Source organism: Etheostoma spectabile, chromosome 23 (assembly GCF_008692095.1).
Source record: "Etheostoma spectabile isolate EspeVRDwgs_2016 chromosome 23, UIUC_Espe_1.0, whole genome shotgun sequence".
In the NCBI taxonomy this organism is placed as follows: domain Eukaryota; kingdom Metazoa; phylum Chordata; class Actinopteri; order Perciformes; family Percidae; genus Etheostoma; species Etheostoma spectabile.
In genome coordinates, this window is record NC_045755.1 from 15203703 (window position 1) to 15223152 (window position 19450).

A 19450-nucleotide genomic window follows, 5' to 3' on the forward strand; every position below is an offset into this window, starting at 1 on the left:
CTGTTGTCAAGGATCATAATGCAAAATAAACTTTTTCCTCCACAGCCTTAGCTTCGCCAGCTTCATGGCTATGACATGTTGGATAGTAAGATGATTCCCACTTTGTTACAAACTGACATGCAACCATAATGTCTGATGTACAGTGTATGGACAAGCTGCTTTTCAGTAAACGACTTTGTAGATCATGCAACAACAAATGTTGTTCATCAGCTACACATAAACTTAGACAAATGTAAGAAAGGCAATATGTTAAATTTTAGGCCTACAACTGGGTCTGGAAAGTTGTAGAAGTAAAAAGGATTGGTTGTTAGTCAGGAAAAGAAGATCAGGAGATTGCGGCCTTTTTTGCGGTATTATGCTGTTGTTGGTCCCTACTCTGAAACGCCGTCTTACACCCTCAAAAACTGGGTCAATGCCTGACAGCAACAACATGTGGGTCTGGTTGTGTTCCATTGGAACAAAAATGAGTGGACAGCGTGATATTGTGCACTGCTGATGTCCTCGTATTATGGAAATGACCCTCTCACAGAGAAAGTCACTCTCATTTTTTAGCCGCAGTCACTCCACATTAGAGAGCAGTGTAGCACACAGCTTTTACAGTAATGTGTGGATTCCAGCTGATCACTTCAGACACTGAGAAAGAGGTGCAGGGAGATTTCTCTCAAGCTGTTTTGACAAGGAGCGTGACTCTGGCAGAATTCCTCACCTCTTTTTGGCTAAACCTCTCGATTAATCTCTCAGAGCGAACGGTTGAAAGTGAAGGGCGGAGCTTATTCCGCTTTAGCATTAATCAGATCTGCCCTTTGGTGCCATGCAAGATAATTAGCAATCCCATTAGTCATGTCTCTGCCTTTTTGTATTTCTACACTTTCACAGGCTTACAGAAGTGTCAGCCACAAGTATGCACTGGCTGCAGAGATGGAATAAATGTGTAAAATCATCTCAGCGGCCCTGATGGCAAAAAATCCTAGAAACAATATGTGCAGCACAACAATTAGTTAGATGTTCACGCAATCACGCATTAGGCTGGAAAATGACAAGCTACTAGTCTCCTTGATATTTCAATAGTTATTATCAAGCAATTGTCAACCAGCTAATTGGGATGTCTTTTTTTGCTTTTTCCAGTTTTATATGATTCTAAAGAGGACATCGCCTTGTGCTCTGAATAATTGTGATTTTTGGCTATTTTCTGACATTTAATAGTCTAAATAAGTACAATTCTGACAATAGATTTAATTAGATTTGTTGTTGAATAAAATAATTAGTTGCAACTTCACCGAAGCTTCAAATGCCTGTGATCATTTTCCCACCAATTTTGGGAAACTATCTATCCAAACGAGGTCAGCAAAGAAACATGCAAACTACAGAAGAACACTTTTCTTATGAGATGTCCTGGTTGTTCAGTGTTTGGAGGAAATACATGGATTTCCTGTGTTGAGCTGATCATGTTTCTCACAGTCTTGGGTGTACAGGAATGAGCAAGACCATAAAATAAATGTTAGCAGTGACCTATAGTAAAATACTACAGCATTGGTGATAGTGCATTAGTGCATTAGCATGCTACAGGTGAAGCCTGTGCTCTTACCAAGTGCAGACAGTAACTGTGATATGGCGGGCATCACGGGAGGGCGTCACCTCCACCTGACCTTGGCCTGCACATTTTGCGTCAGTGTGACAAATGTGGAACATCTGCAGTGCTAATAAGGGACAGGTTGTTTGTGTGTGTGTGTGTGTGTGTGTGTGTGTGTGTGTGTGTGTGTGTGTGTGTGTGTGTGTGTATGTGTGTTTCACCCGCCAACACCTTAAGCCTTGCTTCCTGCGAATTGTGTAACAGAGATGTTGCGTGACCAGACTGTTTTTCTGGTCACAAACCATTTTTTATGAATTACGGTACGGTAAGCTATAGTTCCCTATTATCATGTCTCCTGTCAGACATTACACCTACCTCACCAGTCACGCTCTCTTTTGCACATCATGCTCATTAAGTTAATTCACTGCTGAAGCTCTGTCGTGGGGATAGTAAACGCCTCATTTCTGTTTTGCTCTCACCCACCTCTTTCCATTCTTCTTCTTCTTCTCCACCAATGATAAGCGTCCAATCCGCCCCGATGAAAAACCTGCATGGCTCTGGTGGGCTATCCTGACACTTTAATTGGAGAGGCATAAATCAGCTTCCATTGTCAGGGAGAAGGGTAATTATTTCCTCCTGTCTCAGCCACCAGCAATTCCCGTCTTTCCTCCCCCATTTCACTTTCTCTGCGTGTCAGACGCTTTCATCAGAGACCTGGCTGATTTACTCCTTTTTCCTTTCTTTCCTGAGTGGTGATTTTAGCAATACACTCTAATTCTACCTCAAAGCCAACGTGTAGAATCCTTCAGATCCTGGCTCATACCAGCAGTAAAGTGACAACCCAAATGCATCCATTCACGAAAATGCAAACGGAGCATAGATTCTCTCTCTGGAGCTCAGTATGGAAGTAGTTAAATACAATACATGTTGCTAGTGGCTAATGCACCCAAGTCTTTCCTGACTCATGACTCCGCTGGTTTTGGGCTTGTGTTGCTACAAATCTGTCCTGGGATAAGTGTTAGTGTTGATGCAGAATTTGGCATGGCTTGGACCTTCAACATGCCATTTTAAGGTCCCTGTGCTGAGCAAGCTTTTCCCCTATGATTGTGTTAACTCTAAACTTACAAGCTAACTTTTTTTTTTTTTTTTTTTTTTGCTCCTGGTTTGAAACGGAGCGTGCTTCTCTTACCAAAAGCATCCTCAACATTTTTTTTTTTTTTTATGGCTGACCACATTGGATAAAAAATGTCCTGTGTTATTACTTTACTTCACCATCTATTATGATGACGAAATCAAGATTACTCAAAGGAGGATATTTAATATACTGAATGGTGAAGGCAGTTTAGGAAAGAATGCGTCAGCAAAGGAAAATGGAATAAGTCAACTGTTTTCAGCATCGTTACCATGTCACTACTTTGGTCCAGACTGAACTATTGGATAGATTTGATAAGCACTTTGGTCAACTATGTTGTTTTTTTTAAACGTTGCTATATAAATAAAACTGAACTAATTAATGTGGATACGTTTATACTTAATATGCGGATAACAATGGAAAATGTGACATTTTTCATATTCAGATTTTATATTTTTGTAAGGGCTATTTGATCATCCACAGATGAAAAGCAGCTTTTGTCCTGAATGTGTCTGACCTTTTCCAGCTTCACCCTCTCCATGTGAGGGATACTCCCCCCCCCCTCTGTGATGTGTTGAGCTGTACATGTTAAAGTTTGCTGTCTAGTTAACAGACGGAGGGAAGGGGAAAGGGAGGGGTGAGGAGGAGGGGAAGGGGGAGGGGGACTTCAGTGGAGAGAGTGTAATAGGACACCAGCCCTCTCTGTCTTTTCGCTCTCCTCCCTCTCTCCTCTCCTCTCTCCTGTGCTCTCTTAGTCAAGCCTGCTCTGTGAGCACTTAGATGGAATAGCAGCATTCTTCCTCTTTGGTGTCACTGGTGGAAACTGAAAACAAGGTGTTGTAAAGGGGACAAATAAGATCCAAATCTGGTTTGGTAACTGGCGTGTGGCAAGTGGGACCAACCCTGGAGGAAGCTCCTGAAAGGTGAGTTCCTGGACCAGGGATTGATCTGGATCCTGTCTCTGTGGGTAGAGGGTCTACCTGCTGTACTGCACCGTACCGTGGTGGAGGAGATCACACAATGGATGCAGAGAGGAGGTGGGCAGAGGGCTAACAGGTGCAGAGTCCCACCAGTGAGAATAGCTGGAAGTAAACTCAATCTGATTGTTGTAGAGTCTGTCAAACAAATTTAACTTGAGGCTCCTTCTAAATCTTGTGTAATATTACATCAGACTACTATGACATGCTGTATTTCCCTCACATGCTTTGGGTGTGCTGTCTATTTTAGATACAGTATACATTTCCAGAATATGAGTCACGAATTCTTTGCAGTTGCTTTATTACCCTTAAGCTGATGAATTAAAAGCATTAATTAGCATTTACAAATGGTCATTTGGTTAGGTTAGTATTTTTAAATAACTATTACACCAGAAAATGTTTCTCTATTACTGTAAAAAAGCTCTTATTTGACAATGTGAAGATTGTCTCGAGTCACAGGGTCTAACTGCTGCGATCACAAGATTCACATGTTATATATTCAGTAGGTCTGAAGTTTAAATACTTGAAATACACACATTTGGCTGTTCATAGGTGCGCGTGCTAGATATGTGTGTGTGAAGGAACGTGTGGTTGTAACAGAGCCACTGACAACTGAATGACAGGGTGTGGTATGAACACACACCATCCTGTTAGAGCCGGGACCGCCGGAGCAACTTACAAGTTTACCATTTCAGTTCTTGTTCTCCAGCCAAGGAAAAATTAGACTAAAATACTATTAAATGAATCAAATGTAAATCCAGATGGGAGGATTTTTAGCCTCAATTTCTTGTAGTCATTTAGTGTTCACGTGTTTAAAGCATTAACAGGACCAGATGCGATCCAAACAATCACAGACCCAGTTTGGAAGATGGAAGGAAAACAAGACTATTTGCTTGTACAGCTATGCAGTTTTCTGCTTTCATCAATATTGTTTCTTGAGTCGCAGTGCCTCTGAAATAGCGAGATGGAAAATTCATTAGGCTGTTAGCCAAGGAATGCACAATAAACACAATTATCATTACACCCCACTGGAAATATAACTCTCCACTCACTCAGGCTGACCTCCTTTTGTGGAGGCATTTAATTGCAGTCGCAGAGATTCCTGGCCGACTCTCAGCGCTGGAATTTCTAGACGTTGAAGAACTCAACATAATTAATTGAAGTATTTATTATTTTTGTTCATGGCAACAAACATGAATGCATCTTTTTATTGGGAGCCCCATTAATCCAGTCGAGAGTTAACGTTGTGCCACAAGTGCGAGCGTGGCTGGTAGTGAGCTCATTCATGTGTCAGTGTAGTGGTCATCAAAGGAAGAATGGAAGGAAGTGTCCGGGCCTGACCTGGTGGGATGTCAGAGGATGCTCAGAAGGAGACTAACTCCCCTGACGATGAGTTTAGCAGCTGTGAGACCGTTTTCCCCGCTAGAGCCTGGTAGGGGTAGGTGTGGATGTTCAAGAGTTTAAAGGATTCACTTAAGTGAAAAAAGAAAAAAAAAATGTTCTCACTAAGTGGTAACTCAACTCTAATGCCAGAGAGGAATGCCAGTATTGAGACGATTCCTAAAACACATCACATTCAATGACAACATTTTTAAGTCCAACGCTTTTTAAAATTCTCACTTTGTTAAATTACTGCCCATGGCACCGATGTATGGAATAGGTTAAGGATAGACTATGGTTATGGCAATGAACTAATGTTGTAGGGTGAAGATGAGACAATAAATCTACTGGGTTAGGTAGGGGAAACAGTTAGTGAAAGCAGTGTTTAAGGTTAATGAAAAGAAGTGTTAATTGGTCCGTGATGGGGCACAAACTCCGGTCTTTTGCAGGAAAGTCAGATGTGTTTCACCCCTTCCACTGAGCTTCACACACCCTGCTTTCTGCTTTGTGACAGAATTGTCTTGTGACAAAATTGTCTTGTCCAAAAACGGAGAACCCTCTTACTCTGGATAATACGCAGACATCAGCAGTTTACATTGAAACTTCTTTGCATCTGAGAAGTTCTCCCTATTCTCAAAGCTGTAGATGTAAAATGTTGACTTAAATCACAAAAAGGAGGGCTTGAGACTTGACTTGGACATGGCTGCTGTTGGATGTAAAAGCAAAAACATAAAAGTGTTGACCTGGTTATCTCTTGAGGGTCTTGCATGGTCATATACTGTACCTTGAAAATGCCTCAGCTATTAACATAGCTTTGTAATTTCAAATTCATGGTCACAAAAGTCAGAGATTTGCAAGTCCTGCAGTTGACTTTTCCTTAGAGCAGGTCAAGAGCTGAGCCTCGGTACAGGGTCAGAGCCATCCGCCTGGAGGCTAACGTGGGAGACACCCGATCTGAAGCAGGCTCTGGGGGAGGGAGTGTAGATGATGCAGCAGGAGAGGGCCTGCAGCACTACAGGGGCCGGGCCGCCTGGATGAACCCCATGCTGTTTTATTTCTCTTCAGTGCAGTTTTCCATCTGTTATCCTTATGCACCTGAACTGTAGAATTCCACCTCAGCTACATATCAGTCACGCTTCACTCCACACACACACACACACCAATATCTCAACCTATTTGTACACTACACCCAAAACTGAAATTTTCATAGCAATCGTGCAGCTTTTCTATCTCCTGGCCATCAATTTTTCATTGCACATCTTTAAGCCATGAGAGCAGAGATACATTGTGTTTTCTTTTTGCATGTAAAAGGGACATTCTCTTTATCTAGTCCAATGTGTTTTTTGCACACAGTTCATGTAACAGCCAGTTTGGGTTGTCTTTCTCCAGCAGTTGAGTTTTGCATAGCAGGAGTAAGTGTCCCGCCGCCAGTGCAGTACCTGCCTCTATCAATAATTGAGCTGCTCTTGTTCTGTTATGGAAAAGGTACGAGTGAAGGCTGAGGGCAGCTCTTTTGTGCAGATTTAACTCATCCATATTTAAGAGATGTACATCTGCAAGGATATAGTAAGTGATGGGATTTATCTGACATGAGCTCTTGTCCATGTCTTCATTCAGTGTAGTTTGTGCTGTGATTTACTTTATAAAATCAGTGTTTCTGGACCTGTCAGAATGAATTAACAAATAAATAACGGTCATGTGTATTCTGTGTTATCTCTGTTCTCTCTTAAAGAATTATCCTCATAGCAACGTATAGTATTGTATTTAAATTTATTATGATCAAAGACATTGTGTTATTTTGAAACTACTGTTTCAAAATAATTCAATTCAATTTTATTTATAGTATCAATTCATAACAAGAGTTATCTCGAGACACTTTTACAGATAGAGTAGGTCTAGACCACATTCCAGAATTTACAAGGACCCAACAGTTCTAGTAGTTTCCTCCAGAGCAAGCAACAGTGCGACAGTGGTGAGGAAAAACTTCCTTTTTTTTCAAACGTCAACAAGAAGTAACGTCAGCTAAAATTGCTTAGAGCACCTTTTAATATACTGCCAACATGTAGCGGGACACTGCTAAATGCTGTCTAAACTATATTGATATGTCTACTAGCTAAAAACAAATACCCACATTTTGTTTTACATATCTTTTAAGGCAAATTTCTTTTCACAACACTAATTCTGGTAAACAAGCGGTGATGTGTGTTACATTTCCAGCAGCAGAAATTGCAGTTTATAGGGAATATGAACAACTAAAGGTAGCTTTACCAACAATAGCTAAGATGGTGGAAGAGACAAAAGCCTTAAAACATGATAACAAGATAGTAAGGATTTTTACTTTATTTTTTTTTAAATAAAGGAAAACTCAAACTCTTTTATGTTCTCTTTCAAACACTTCCAACAGGCAGTGTTGACTGGTCGGGGTTCCTGAGCGGTGCAGTCATGGGCAGGCCGGAGGGGTTGGCCAGGCCACCTCTGGTGCTAGCTATGGCGCTCCTGGCTGTCTCTCTCCTCTTCACAGGGGTCTCCAGCCTCCCACAGCCGCTGCCAAGAGTCTTCCTCTCCTTTGAAGGTAAGAAGAAATAACAAGCTTGCAACCCCCAAAATGGATGTAAACCAACAACTTATAACTTGTCGTGTTTCTCTGCAGATGTAATAAGGTTGCATTGATGCCACATGTTTAGTGAGCTAATGCTGAACAAATGGTTGATAATCAAGGCTAGCCTGGGGCTGATGTACACGGATTACCTTTCCAGGTCTTGTGCAACTATGCTGTTGTTACGGATCAGATTCATCTTTGATCGTGTCTTCACTTTACTCAGGCCTGTTACTTCAGGCCTTGAAGCTCTGTTCTTGGACAGTCCTTGTCCATCCATAGTCCTGCTGTGTTTCTGCAAAAAGTCCGACCTCTGCAGGAGGTGGCACTGCTTGTCAGGCCTAACGTCACTGTGTCCACGTTTGGACACTTATTGGCCAACGTTCTATCAAAATATCTGATAAAATATGAATATAAATCATCTATTTATGTTTGAAGTTAATTTAATGGTGTAAAACTATCGTGTGACTTCTTACCTTTCTAACGGAATATAGTTTTAACTCGTTACTTTAGCTTTTACTTTCAAGAGCCAGCTAAAGTACGCCATCGCCGATAAATCAGCTGTGCGCTAACCTTGGCCATAACCGGACACCGCTACAGACAGTTAGTTAAAGAAAGTCCCATCAATACTGTCAAAACTACTGGATCTTACTTCTGTCCTTTCCAATAAAATGCCATGCTTCAACAACTCTGAATTATGCAATAAGAGCTCCTTAATGTCCATTTCAGTAAAAATGGAGGAGGAAAATTCATCGCCCAAGCGTTCTTACATCTTTCCCTCATTTCATATACTAATTAGACATCTAAATGTCCACGTACATATAGGACATTTCATATGTAGATTGTTAGATGGGTATAGATCAATTCTGTTAACATTTTGGTGATGATCGTATATGTAAAGTACTGCGAAAAGACCAGAAAGTGAGTCAGGCTGAAAGTGTCCGGATATGGCCAATAGCAGCGAGTGGTGTCCGAACGTGGACACAGTGGCGCTACCATGAATCTGTTTGTGGTTAAAATGTAATCACACTCCTCCATACTAAAGCCATTTAGTATATAGCCATTGTTACTGCCTCTGGGTTTGATTATGTTGTTTTAATAAATTTTTTTGACATAGATTATTTTGTGATTTTTTTTGTTTTTTTTGTTTTTGATGTTCCGTTGAAATGAGAGTGTACTGTAGGGTTAGGCAGGTTAAGCTTTGCATGCTTGCATGAGTCAGTGTGGATGAGCTGGCCGATCACTTATGGCCCGAGCCACGAGCGGAGCAGTAACCTTTCCTCAGTGGCTGGATAGTGTGCCGGGGCTGAAGGAGACGTTTGATCACCTTTCACTACCTCTCGCTGTGGATTAGGCAGCACAGAGCAGCTGATGCTGTCTGTCAGCAAGATTTCTGCACTCCGACAACAACAAAAAAGCCTTACAGTGTGAGGCTGAAGCAGTAGTATGGTTTTTTTTTTCTCTCTCAGACTGAATTTGCCCTACATGTGCCACATCTTTTTCCAATTTGGTCCCATATTTTTTTTTTTTTTTATATCTTTCACTTTCATTCCTTTTCGGTCTTTCTTCCCTTTCCATACTTTCTAGTTTCTCTGATTATTGTTTCATTCCAAATACCTGAACCAGCTGGCAGTCTGAATACGGGTTAGAAAAAAAAAATCACTATCACTATCTTTGGTTGTTTGACCACTCAAGTCACATTATTCCCTCACGTCTCTAGTGTTTCCAAATAGCCAGCTTAAAAGGTCAGAGGTGGCCATGCTGAAAATGAGCCAATCTCTGTAATGCTGGAGCTCTTGATTCCCTTTCAGAGTGCGGATTAGATGTGATGTGTTTTAGTTGTATTTGCCTCAATGAGGACCATAAATGGAGAGTTCTACCATGCAGTGGACTAATTTTTTAAGAGACTCTGGACTGTATTCTTAATGAGTGTTTATCTGTATGATGAAGCGATTGTGTGTGTTTTGCGGTCCTATAATTACCTAGGGATACATTTAGTGAATTTATGAGGAAGGAGGAGTATATCTTTTCAAAGTTAAGCAGTCAATTTTAGGTTTGAATCTGCATTCCAGCTTTGATTTAGCAGCTATAGGCTTAAAACACGAGGGAGCTTTGAGTAGATACACCTTTTTGTTTTTGAGTAAGAAATCATTTTAGACAAAAAATGTTAGGGTCATAACTCCCTCTCAGCTGCAGGGGAAAGTTGGGCAGGGGTGAGCACCAGATGTAGGGAGATTCTTAGGCCCTAGGTGGAGGCGCATTTCTCCCATAAACACTGGAATCCCTCATCGAGCAAAGAATTCAGGGAGTTTGGGTTCCATCTAAAGCAGCCAGAAAGATGAATGAAGAGTTATTGAAGATGCCTGGAACAGTGATGTCTCTGAGGGGATGGGGAAGAAGGCGCAGGTGGTTTGGCACCTGCTGGGTGGACAAAAGGTTAGTCTGGATTTTGATGCTCCCACATGCGAAAACCTGTTGATTATTACAAGTTGGAACAAACTCAATCAAGAAAATAAACCAGTGAGTGAGATATTCAGCTTGTGCATAGATCTGGACGCTTGAATATTCTCCCCCTTTTCTTCCTCATGTCACTGCTGATATCCAATCCAGGGGTAAGATAGGTTCACGGGACTCCCAGCGCAGCCTCGCGTCCTGCAGAGAAGTTGCTGTCTCTGACATTCCTCTCTCCCTCACTCTGCTTACTCTTGTGTTCCTCAGGAAAGCACAGCCAGACCACAATTAAAACCGCATAATAAACAATGAAAAATGCAGCTAACTCAAATAATAAACCCTCAAGCGGGGTCTATCTCTTCCGTGCCTCGGATAATAAACACAGGCCGCCTGCCATAAAGCGAAAACTATTTAGGGATACTCGGTGTGATAAAAGATACAGTAATTGCTCCTCTACATTTGCTTTAAATATCTCTGGTCCTGTTGCTGGGTTAATTCAGTTGGTAGAGCAAGCGCACACACAGCAAATAGTTTTACTCCTCGATGCAGTGGCTGCGGGTTCGACTCCGACCTGCAGCCCTTTGCTGCATGTAATTCCCCCTCTCTACGCTTTCATGTCTTGGTCTGTCCTGTGAAATTAAAGGCCTAAAATGCCCCATAAAATATCTCTTGTCCTCTCAACATTTACTTTGGCCTGTTTTGATGTGTTTGCAATCAGACGGAAGCTGAAATGCAAACTGTACACTGATCTGAAAGAGAAAGTTTGATTGCAACTGTTCACAGAAATGTAACAACTTTTTTATCAATGTCTGCAGCAGAGATAGTTTAGTTTTGTTTAGAAACTGCAGAAATACTTTACTATCCACATTTGTGGAAAACTGCCATCATTGGTATACAAGATTTTGTCTTATCACACCAAAATAAATTTGTGTGTGTAACCTAAAGTGATAGTTTTTTCTTTTTTTTAAATGAAATCCCAGTATTTTAAAGAAGTCTGACTTGTTTTGTCATTTACACAGTCCTTTAACCTTCTTTATGAAATATTTAACAATTTGAGCATTTCTGCTGTCAATTTTGGATATTGTGGAGCAGCTTCCAGAGAACGGATATTGTTTCAATTGATGTAAAACTTGTACAGACAAAACACTAAATCAAGGAAGTTAATGTACTTTTAAACAAACGCTTCTATTGTGTTGCACTCACATTGATTTTACATGCTGTAAACTGAAAAATGAGTTCAGGATAGGCTGATGGAAACACAACACGTTTAATATGTTGCTTACTGGTTCTGCTGTATCAGAGGTTAGCCTTACTGTTGCCAAAATGCCATTCTAGCAATGGTAGGATCCGAACTTCAGCCTCATTTATCCCTTCAGTTGGCAGTTGGTGCGGTGGTCTGCGTTTATGATCAGGATCATTTAACCTCATCAGCGGTCTCACCCTGTTCTGGCAAAACTCCAGTATTCAATACAGTATATTAACTTTGTAACACATACAGTATGTATGTCAAACCATGAAACCATGTTTATTTGAAAGTTGGAGAGTCTGAGCATGCTTTCGTGTGGATAATTTAGATTTTGCACACACATTTGGCAGAGAGCCTGGCCGAGACATCGGAGAGACTGATTAGGATGATGTCTGTAGTTTAATGAGCGCTCCCTCACACTGGTATGAGCCACATGGGCGTCATTCACAGCAGGCGGGGAGATCAGGAACCAGGCATCGGGGAGCGGATACACCGGATCCCTCTGCCTCCACAGATTACTCCTTGCTTTTATCATGCCTCATTACTTCCCCCCTTCACCCTCCATCATCCATACAGCAGTGATACTGCTCATACACTGTATGTGGATGTCAGTCTGTTAAGAAGGTTTTCTTGGTGGTGAGGGATTGAAGATGTGTGTCACTCTGTTTAAGAAAGAGTGTATGTTTGTCCATGGTGATTGGCTGGGTGTGCATTCCTTCGACTTTTTTGCATTTCAGTGGCAAAACTTTCTGCTGAATTATTGTTAAAATGATGTGGTTTTCTACATATTTGCGAGTTATGACAAGAAATCAATAAGATATTTTGCTGAGTGGATACTTTAAATACTTGAAGCCTAAGAGAACCAGGACTATTTAAGACTCTCATTAATCTGTGTTTTCTGAATTCCTTTGAGAGAAGATCTGCCTGGGTAGTCTTAGCCTATATTATATTAACCTCTTGTAAAGTAATGTGTCGGATTTAAATCCAATAGGTGTGGAAGGAAGAATTTTTTGACACTCTGCTCAGGGTCTGCTCAGGGTCAGGGTCTTCTTTTGCCTGAGGTTTAACTTCTAATGATAAATCATCTCACTTTTTACAGATATTCTGAAAATGTCTTTAAACGGCCTGTTAGATGAACAGTATGATCATCCAGTGATGCAGACACCAGACTTGGGTGCCGGCATGTGTCGTTTTTTTGGGGACAAAAGCTCAAAATATCAAAGATCAATGCTGACAAGCAGCCTGAAGCAGGCCAGGATGTCTATGTCTGTGCCTAAAGGTTTAATTCTTTGCTAACGGAGGACAGCTTCCTGTCTCTGTTTAACATTAGACCTGTACATTAGCATATTTCCTGTGGTGAACATACTAAAGCCTGTGAAGTAAAATCAGTGATACTCTGTAATTATTGCGAATTTCTGGCAGGGCAAAGCGTAGGCCTGTCAAAGCTGTTGGAGACATGCTTCAAATAGCTATAGGTTGGCATTCTATGTGTCTCTGAGCCTGAACACTGGTGTGCGTGTGAGTGTGCGTGTGTCCACGGACTCATGTCCTATAGATGTTTATCTAATTGCCCAAGTTGCAGCATGGACATTTCCTGGTGGAGTGTAGGGGGGTGCGGTGAGCTCCACCTTGCACCGCCTTGGGGCTGACGGCGTGTGAGATGTTTGACAGCTCCTCTGTCAGCCTGTCTTTCTCTGCCCGTCTCTCTCTGTTTAGCAATTCCTGCGTCTGACCTTGCTAGCCTCGTTGAATGTTTTATTATTCCTCCTCTGAAACATGTTGACAGGTCATCAATGGCCATCAATACAAACAAAGACAGAATCTCTTCAGGGATAGCCCAGGTCAACTGGAAAGTCCTTGAGTCAAAGGTTGGCATTATCAGAAATCAATGACCTATTTGTATAAAACTATTTATGTTACCATAACTGTTTGTTAATACTCTTTTCATATGCTTTAGAAGTTAAAATAAAGGAAAAAAAGCATTCACACATTCACAGCATTGGATGGTTTTATAGTTCTTAGTCGTCCCCTAATACTGTCTCTTTTCCGAAATCCAGCCTTGGTGCAGAATTACAGCCACTAGAGCAAGTCCCACAATGAGCTTTTCTTATGATGTGCCATTTCTGTGTCTGTAGCTTTAAATGCTTTTGGATAGCAGGGGGGGGGGGTGGTGGTGTAGCCGTGACCAACTGCCATGCTTTGCTTGTTTGAAAGCCATGATGTCTCTCTCTTTTTCATGGGTGGGCCAAATTCTTTGGCCGAGCAAAGCGGAGAAAGGGGAGGTAGCATTTCCCCTTATGACCTCATAAGGAGCATATTCCAGATCGGCCAATCTGAACTTTAATTTTCTCAAAGGTAGAGCAGTATACCCAGGGCTTGGTTTACACCTAATGCTATTTCTAGCCACTAGGGGACTATAGGCAGGCTGGGGGAACTCATATTAATGTTAAAAACTTAACTAAAAACTTAATTAAATTTTTTTTTAATGCCGTGGTTTCTTCTTTAAGCAAATGGGAAGTTACTGTAAAAAACCTTTTCCTAGAGTCTACAGCCAACTACAAAAGCTTTAACAGGTGCATTTGTCATTGTTGCCCTCACAGCAAATCTTTACCTTCACTCAACACCACAGAAACTGGACCTCAGCAACACCATGTTACTGAGGAAATATAGCTTCTTAGACCTGACGCAGCTTCAGCCTTAAAGATGGCAGTGAGGAGTCCCACCTGGTTGAGCCTTTTCCTTCTTCCTTTGGTAGTCCTCCGTGACTAGTAAACACATCAACTCTGAGAATCCTCTGACCCGTAACTCCTGCATGCCTCCCCTCGCTCTGAGAGTCTATGCGAGAGCCTCCGACAGTAAAATCACTGAGATTTACTGTCTGCTGGAGGTGAGCAGTAACCAGAGGCTCCTAGTGTGGGCAGGTGAGAGGTCACGGCTAGGAGACGGGGCGGCGGGTGGTACGGGTTGGTTCTGTGCAAAGGAACGGTTGCCGGTGACATGTGAAGGGGAGGCCAGGAGCTAATTGGAGCATTGGGAATGCAAACTAGCTGGCAGTCGGGGCAGCATGAAGGACAGGTTGTCATCTCAAGTTTCGGCTCCTACAGGGAATATTAGCCAACACCTTAGCAAGTCAGCCGTGCAGTGAAACCAGCAGTTGACATTGGTGCTGGATAACATCTCTCCATACAAAACACACACACACACTTAGCCAAGGGAAAAAATACACTCCAGGCTCACATGTCATATTTAGATGTGGCGTCTGCTTTGGGAACCCAAAGTGAGAGAAAGCATGCATAAGAGCTCAGGAATTCTCCCCAGTCATATGATTCCCATTACAAACGTCTCGATATACATAATTGGAAAATGAAAAAGTCCTAGTAGATACATTGTCTTTACTATCTTGAGCCAACGCTGGCTTCTGTCCATGACAAGTAGTTGCGAACAGTAAGTTTGTGCATGTTGTTTGCGTTTTGAGTGCTGAGGACAGCCTGTTTAAGAATGTGGAGTATGTCTCTTAGACAGACAATCGGACGACTCTGTCGGCCAGACGTCCTGGGTGGTCTCCGCGCAGTGGAACGACACCTTAACTTTCCCTCTGCCATATGTATACGCCACCAGTCATTACTGTATACCATCAGGCTGATCCCAAAGGAGAATGGAAGGCCGTCTCATTCGGGCAACAGCCATTACTTATCTCTAGAGGGGCCCGCCAGTTGCCGGGATGAAGTCTTTTACTGGTGCAGTATGTGTGAGTGGGCCAGCACTGTGTTAGGTAAGTGCAGCCATCCAGAACTGAACCAGAAGAGCTCTTAGCATTGTCCGGACAAAGAGCAATGGTATTTGGCACCAGGTTTGAAGTCAGGCCTCTGGGATGAAACCCACTCCATCTTCTGAGGAGAGATGAATTGCAAGGGGGCGGTATAAGCCCCTGCTTCAATATTTATCAAGATGGGTGATTGGGGTCCTCCCACTGGCTGCCCCTGACAACCACATACAGGTTATCCTAGAACTGAAGAGAATGTGAGCCTCATTAGCATGGAGTTAATTTATTCATACTGGCCTTTCAGGTACAAAGCCAATTGATGAGAGCTGTATTTGCATGGGAGACACCAAGATTTGTTTGTAATTGGTCCACTGTCCAACCCTGAAGTGTTAATTAGGTGCAGGGACCTTTTGGTTTGCGTTCAAACATTGGTTTTAATAAAAAAAACTTCACATAGTCAATTTGTGTAGAACTGCTCATGCCTGCTTTACAAGGGCTAAGCTAATGTTTTGACAAAATAATATCACATTCTTGTCAGTAAGCTGATATTATCACCTTGTTATGTAGACAGAAAAGTCTCTGCAGATGGATCTCATAAGGTGAATCTTGTAATCCACAGCTATGTTTGTCAGTCTTAACCACATTTTTCCCCACTGCATTTCCACGATGCCACACTGTCTCCGTTCAGGTTCTTTCGCCTATTTTTTCTCTCGCATCAAATTGGAAGAAGAGCCCAAATAAAGGCTGTTGAAGTGACACCAGCTCAGTCAGTTGGCACCGGCTCCTAAAAAACCTCAGTGCTGGGCTGTCCGAAACTACAGTTGCCTCTGTCATAACGATCCCACATACTTTCCAGCGACAGTGAATCTCTAATTTTTACAACAAAACCCTTCTTGTATAGACATCCCAAACCAGAACCATGGAAGCGTTGTTTACTGCTGTATAACCCAGCCTCCAAAATTGTTGTCTGTCAGAAATTCTTTTGGGTTAAAAACCCGAGTGAAGCTTCCTTGTGGTTGTCGTTGTTGTTGCCTTACCACTCCTGGCTATATGCAGCAATCACAACAACAACAAAAAATCTGCAAAGTGAGCACTACAATCTCCTCTGCACTTTAATTGCTGCCATACAAACAGGGGCACAAAAACAAGTCCCATTCTTTTGCCCACAACTTTTCATGGCTTTTCTCGACAATCACAGAAAAGAGCATGTTCTGTATTTTACTCTGTGACTCTTTGTGGCTTGTTGCCTCTCTGGGTTATTACTCTGGAGGCTGTGACCATGAACAATCAATTCTCCCATGACTTACAAAAGGCCGAATCACCCGCTACAATGGTCACAGCTTGTTTCTTTAGATATCCTTTCTTCAAGGCTGTGGTGAGAGCACAATTGAAAAGTATGGCCTGTTGTAATTATCCACAGGGCTGTATTTTTAAACTTCATAAATGATGTCAGCCTGCGATCTGCTGACATAGCATTTATTATGCCACCTGTCACAACATCTCGGCAGATTTGACAGTTACCTTGGGCTGCAACCATTGATTATTTTCATGCGAAAATTAATCGATTAACAGCCCCAGGGTTTCTCACCTGGTAGAGCAGGCGCCCATGTACAGAGGTTTACTCCTTCACGCAGAGGCCGCAGATTCAACTCTGACCTGCTGCCCTTTGCTGCATGTCATTCCCCCTCTCTCTCCCTTTTTATGTCCTTAGCTGTCCCTTAAAAAAATGGCCTAAAATACCCTAAAAAAATCTTTAAAAATAATGATGAATAAATTATCGATTAAATTAAAAAACTATTCAAAAATGACCATTGCATTGGTTTTTGTCCCACCAACGGTCCAAAACCCAACAATATCTACTAATCTTTTTCTCTTTTAAGCCTACAGGAAGACATTTTTCCATTGCAACTGTGCACACTCCATCTGCTGAGGAATGTCCTGTTATACGATTGAAAGCTCCAGAATAGCTACTAACGGATATTGTGGTGACGTTGTCATATTTTTAGTTTAGATATTCTATTTACAAGGATATAAAAAAGAAAATTAACAAATAGCAAAGAGTGAACCATGCATTACAACCTGGAAGTGTGAGGGTTGAAAGAGGTGGGTGTTGTTCACCATGCAGATAAAAGCAAGAAAGCAACCTGCTGTTTAATATTTAATGACAGCTGTCGTTTCCCTGCTCAACAAAAGGCTTTTGTGCTGCTTCTGCTTGACCACTTCACACAAAAAAAAACATCAAAGAGAGAGAAAGTCTCAGCTCTCTAGTCGCCACCTTGCCCTTAATGCTCACCCACTGTCCATTGCATGGATTAGAGTGGATTATAACACCATTGCTCTGCCATCCGACCAATGGGGCACTATGGGTCAAAGCTCAAAGGCGGGACACTGGGGACTGCAGTGATGTCCGCAGGGAGGAGTGAGGCCCACCTGCCCACATGCATAATAGAAAACCCACCAACTGTCAACACTCAAACCCTGCTTTTCTTTAACGCTCTTTTTTCAGTTTCTTTCTCTCTTCTCCGGCAATGACGACAATTTATGCAGTGGTCAAGAAAGACAAAACCACAAGCAATAAGACCTTTTATCACTCACAATACCTCAGCCTTTCCCAATCCTACTATGTCGGGTCCCCACCTTTGTGTCTTTGCACGTTATACCATCTTTAAAACTGCAGTTCCTTGTTCTTTTTGCAAAGCAGCACAAGTTTGTTATTCTATGATCTAATGTTCTGTCCTTTAGCATCCCCAAAACAACGCACCGCTGTCCGCAGCAAGCCGCTCATCCGAGTAATGATGTCGTCAAACACTTTCGACACTCTTCCCTCTCGGGAAAGTTGTGTGATCTCAACAGTGAGGAACGCATATAAACTCAAGACTAACGAACTACATGTGGTCCGGAGAATTTTTTTCATCACAGACACAAAAAACAAAAATTGTGAAAATGTGTACAAACTGTGAGGTTGTGCTGCCAAAACACTTGAATGCAATTTTTGGAGGGCACACTAGTAGCACTTTTGATCTACAAAGACGTTATACAAAGGTTATGAGCTGGCAGTGATTCTATAAACACATGGTCTCAGTGCTGAATGACTGAAAACCTTGACGATTGTTCAGAATGTCTTCTATTTCCCCCCACTGAGAAAACAATACAAAGTTCACCATAATATTAAACAGTTATTTCACACCGCACCACACCCCTCTGAACAATTTGTTCCCCTGGTGTGTTTCGGAGGGAAGTCAGTCAGAAGTAAAGCTAAAAAGACAGGTGTGTGTGTGTGTGTGTGTGTGTGTGTGTGTGTGTGTGTGTGTGTGTGTGAGAGAGAGAATCAGCATCGTAATCCTTTCGATAGTCATTGACATATTACAGAAACTGCAAAAAAAACTTAAAGGGGAATACCACCTAAATTTACCAATTTAAATATGATTGCCTAGAAAATCAATATTTGTGAGGAAGTTAGAAAAGTTTTCATTTCTTTTTCATATGAGATTTATGCTATTGTAGTATTCTAAGAAATGAAACCGAAAATGTACTCAATAGTCATTTATACCATCTTTCCCAATTACATGTCTATAGAGCAGTTCCACCGACAAGACCACATATGGATATACATATGGTGTGGGAATTTTGAAAATGGGCATAGTTCTTTTTTAAATTTGTATTTGTTGTTTCATATACAGTATATAAGGCATGGCTTGGCTAGAACTAGGGCTAGAACACTTGATATAGCTGCTCCGCATTTTGTAGTTAGAAGAAAGAATGCGTCATGACAGATTTTTCTTTTTTCACCTTTTGCCTTTTTCTTCACCCCATTCTTACACATTTTAAAAAGCTGTGGTTCTTTGGCTTCTACCCACTTAGGTTTAACTCGACCACTGAGTCTGTATACGCTATGATATACGATCGTAAAACTCCTGCTCGGACCGTACGTTAAAAACAACTGTATGTTTACTGACAGCTGCCATCTTAAGCTCCAGAGAAATCAACTAGAAGAGTGTTTAAATTAAGATTTACTTCCATGAGTAAAAATGTCTTACAATATTGTGGTCTAAAAAGGTTTTCCTGAATCTCCTCCAAGACTGTATTTTAGGAAGATGTGAAAAAAAGATTTTTGTTTTGGCAGAATTTTGAGCCCTGCATGTTTTTAATTAACTGTTAGGGATTCTTTCGTCCTTGGTGTCCTGCACTCTGGCAGAGCAAGGCATGTACCATCTTAAACCTTTTTCAGCGTTAGGAAAATATTGTCTCGCCACAGAGCTCTCTGTGATGCTATCTCTTCAGCTTTAAAGCAAGATGCTGATGCGATCTTTATTTGTATATCTTTATCTTCTCTAT

At 41.7% G+C, this 19450-nt stretch overlaps 1 protein-coding gene across 1 annotated transcript in view; it reads left to right on the forward strand.

Moving 5' to 3' along the window:
- The first annotated feature begins 3381 nt into the window (after positions 1 to 3381).
- The window catches only part of sema3c (sema domain, immunoglobulin domain (Ig), short basic domain, secreted, (semaphorin) 3C), a 39310-nt gene continuing 23241 nt past the window's right edge, over positions 3382 to 19450 (forward strand). Inside the window, exons 1-2 of the mRNA XM_032505519.1 lie at positions 3382 to 3625; positions 7464 to 7631. Coding sequence (XP_032361410.1) covers positions 7502 to 7631 — 130 coding nt within the window. The 5' untranslated portion in view covers positions 3382 to 3625; positions 7464 to 7501. The remainder of the gene's footprint in view (positions 3626 to 7463; positions 7632 to 19450) is intronic.